We start from the raw sequence: 3,121 nt of genomic DNA, 5'->3' as shown, positions 1-3,121 counted from the left end.
GCTCCTGTCTTACGCCTTCGACTCCTCCACTGATGGTGTATACCTGCACACCCGGTCTGATGGGAGATTGTTTAACCTGGCGCGACTGCGTTCTAAGACCAAGGTCAGGACAGTTCTCATCAGGGAGATGTTGTTTGCTGATGATGCAGCCCTCATGACTCACACAGAGGATGCCCTTCAGAGTTTGGCTGACCGCTTTGCCGATGCTTGTAAGCAGTTTGGGCTCACAATAAGCCTGAAGAAGACCAACATCAGTGCACAAGACATCAGTACTGCCCCCTCCATCACAGTTGATAACATCAGACTGGACACTGTGGACGAGTTCACCTACTTGGGATCAACAATCAGCAACAACCTCTCACTGGACATCGAACTGGACAGGCGTCTCGGAAAGGCAAATACCATCATGGCTAGACTGACCAAGAGAGTGTGGGAGAACGGAGCGCTGTCAGAACACACCAAGATCCGTGTATATCAGGCCTGCGTTCTCAGCACCCTTCTCTATGGAAGTGAATCCTGGACCACCTATATGAAGCAAGAACGTCGGCTCAACACCTTCCACATGCGGTGCCTCAGGCGCATCCTCAACATCAGCTGGCAGGACCACATCCCATACACCAACATCCTGCAGCGCGCCAAGATCCCCAGCATGTACTCCCTGCTGAGTCAACGCCGTCTCCGCTGGCTCGGCCATGTCCGACGGATGGAGGATGGAAGACTACCTAAGGACATCATGTATGGACAACTGACCATTGGCACCAGACGAGCTGGTCGCCCCCTACTACGCTTCAAGGACGTCTGCAAAAGAGACATGAAAGCATGCAACATCTCTCCTGACAGCTGGGAGGTACAGGCCATGGACAGAAATGCTTGGCGTCAGACTGTCCACAAGGGCAGTGCAGAAGCTGAGGTGGCAAGAGATCGGCTTGCAGCAGAGAAGAGGAGACGCAGGAAGTGCACTGCAGCAACCCCTCAAACCCAGGCCACCTTATTCATTTGCACAAACTGCAATAAAGACTGTCACTCACAGATCGGACTGCGCAGCCATAGCAGACGATGCCAAACAACATGACAAGACTCCAGACGCGCATCAGTATGGTCTCTCGAGACTGAGCTGCCGATGATGATGATGATACAGTATATATATATTTAATTATTTTTATAAATATATATATATATATATATATATATATATATATATATATATATATATATATATATATATATATATATATATATATACATATATATATATATATATATATATATATATAAATATATATATATATATATATATATATAAATATATATATATATATATAAATATATATATATATATATAAATATATATATATATACGTATATATATATATATATATAAATAAATATATATATAAATATATATATATATATATATATATATATATATATATATATATATATATATATATATATATATATATATACATATATATATACAGTATATATATATAATATATTTTATATAAATAAATGTACAGTAAATGTGTGCATGTACAGTAGATGTGTGCATGCTTCCTTGCAGCTGCTGAAGAGGAGAGAGACCATCTACGAGGAGCCTCAGCTGGATCACATCTACCAGGTGAGTTGAAGCCCGGCCACGCCCACTACACGTCTGACCCTTGACCCCGTGCAGGGTTTGGTGATGGAGATGGGCGGAGACGACCTCTACGAGGAACTCACCATGTACGCCCAGGCTGCAGAGGTCGCCGAGGCCCCGTGGGAATGATGCGTGCGCTCCTTGTAGTCCACAGGAACTACTTTTGTTTACGCAATAAACTTCTGAGTGCTCACCGCTGCATAAAAGACCATTTTAATGGAAGACAAAAACATTTGTTCCGGTTTTTTTATGCATTCTATGTCGTAAATAAACGTTAGCAAAAGTCAGCTACCAATGAAGGTAGTGGAAGTCACTATTTTGCCTATAAAGGGCTGTAAAAACCTCTATCTGTAAATAACGTAGTAGCCGTCACATTCAAAACAACATGTGTTATTTACACATTTGCTCGTTTTAAGCATACGGGACGCATCACAACATTCACCTTCTCCTTGGACAACCACGACACTACTAATGATGGCAGACCTCATGAGAGACAACCAAGAGGACTTTGGCACACGATCCAGAAACCTACATTTTTGAGCCTGAATATAAGGAGGATGATGTACAGGTTTTAGAAGCTGAGCGATTAGATCCAGCATGTAGCAGTATTGCTAAGTGCTAAACAAGATCCATCCATCCATTTTCTACCGCTTGTACCTTTCGGGGGTCGCTGGAGCCTATCTCAGCTGCATTCGGGGTACACCCTGGACAAGTCACCACCGCATAGGGGCGGTATAGCTCGGTTGGTAGAGTGGCCGCACCAGCAACTTGAGGGTTCCAGGTTTGATCCCCGCTGCCGCCATCCTAGTCACTTCCGTTGTGTCCTTGGGCAAGGCACTTTACCCACCTGCTCCAAGTGCCACCCACACTGCTTTAAATGGAACTTACATATTGGCTTTCACTAGAGAATAAGCGCTATATAAATATAAATCACTGAACACACCTGCTCATAAATCTGCCATTTTCCCGGCCTTTGTCGCCATCTGGTGGACTTGAAGTTTTATTACAGTTGAACTGCTCACCTGGCCCAGACAACCACAATGTAGCCTACCAGGCATCTTTTCCCCCCCCATTCCTGCACTGCAAAAAGTCAGTGTTCAAAAACAAGAAAAAAAAAATACAAAAATGAGGGGTATTTTATTTGAACTAAGCAAAATGATCTACCAATAGAAGAAGAAAATTTGGCTTGTCAAGACTTTCCAAAACAAGTCAAATTAACTAGAACTCAATGAACCCAAAAATACCTGAAAACAGGGGTCACCAACCTTTTTGAAACTAAGAGCTACTTCTTGGGTAGTGATTAATGCGAAGGGCTACCAGTTTGATACACACTTCAATAAATTGCCAGAAATAGCCAATTTGCTCAATTTACCTTTAACTCTATGTTATTATTAATAATTAATGATATTTACACTTAATTGAACGGTTTAAAAGAAGAGAAAACACGAAAAAAAAATGACAATTAATTTTGAAACATAGTTT

The 3,121-nt window shown here is 41.9% G+C and overlaps 1 protein-coding gene across 1 annotated transcript in view; it reads left to right on the top strand.

The window, feature by feature from the left end:
* The window catches only part of cd79b (CD79b molecule, immunoglobulin-associated beta), an 11,717-nt gene extending 9,366 nt beyond the window's left edge, over nucleotides 1–2,351 (top strand). Inside the window, exons 4-5 of the mRNA XM_062055182.1 lie at nucleotides 1,565–1,621; nucleotides 1,676–2,351. Of these exons, the coding sequence (XP_061911166.1) occupies nucleotides 1,565–1,621; nucleotides 1,676–1,768 (150 nt within the window). The 3' untranslated portion in view covers nucleotides 1,769–2,351. The remainder of the gene's footprint in view (nucleotides 1–1,564; nucleotides 1,622–1,675) is intronic.
* The last annotated feature ends 770 nt before the right edge of the window (nucleotides 2,352–3,121 follow it).

This window comes from Entelurus aequoreus, linkage group LG08 (assembly GCF_033978785.1).
Source record: "Entelurus aequoreus isolate RoL-2023_Sb linkage group LG08, RoL_Eaeq_v1.1, whole genome shotgun sequence".
NCBI lineage: Eukaryota > Metazoa > Chordata > Actinopteri > Syngnathiformes > Syngnathidae > Entelurus > Entelurus aequoreus.
The sequence above is the reverse complement of the archived record's forward strand: the minus strand, read 5'-3'. Positions and strand labels throughout refer to the sequence as shown.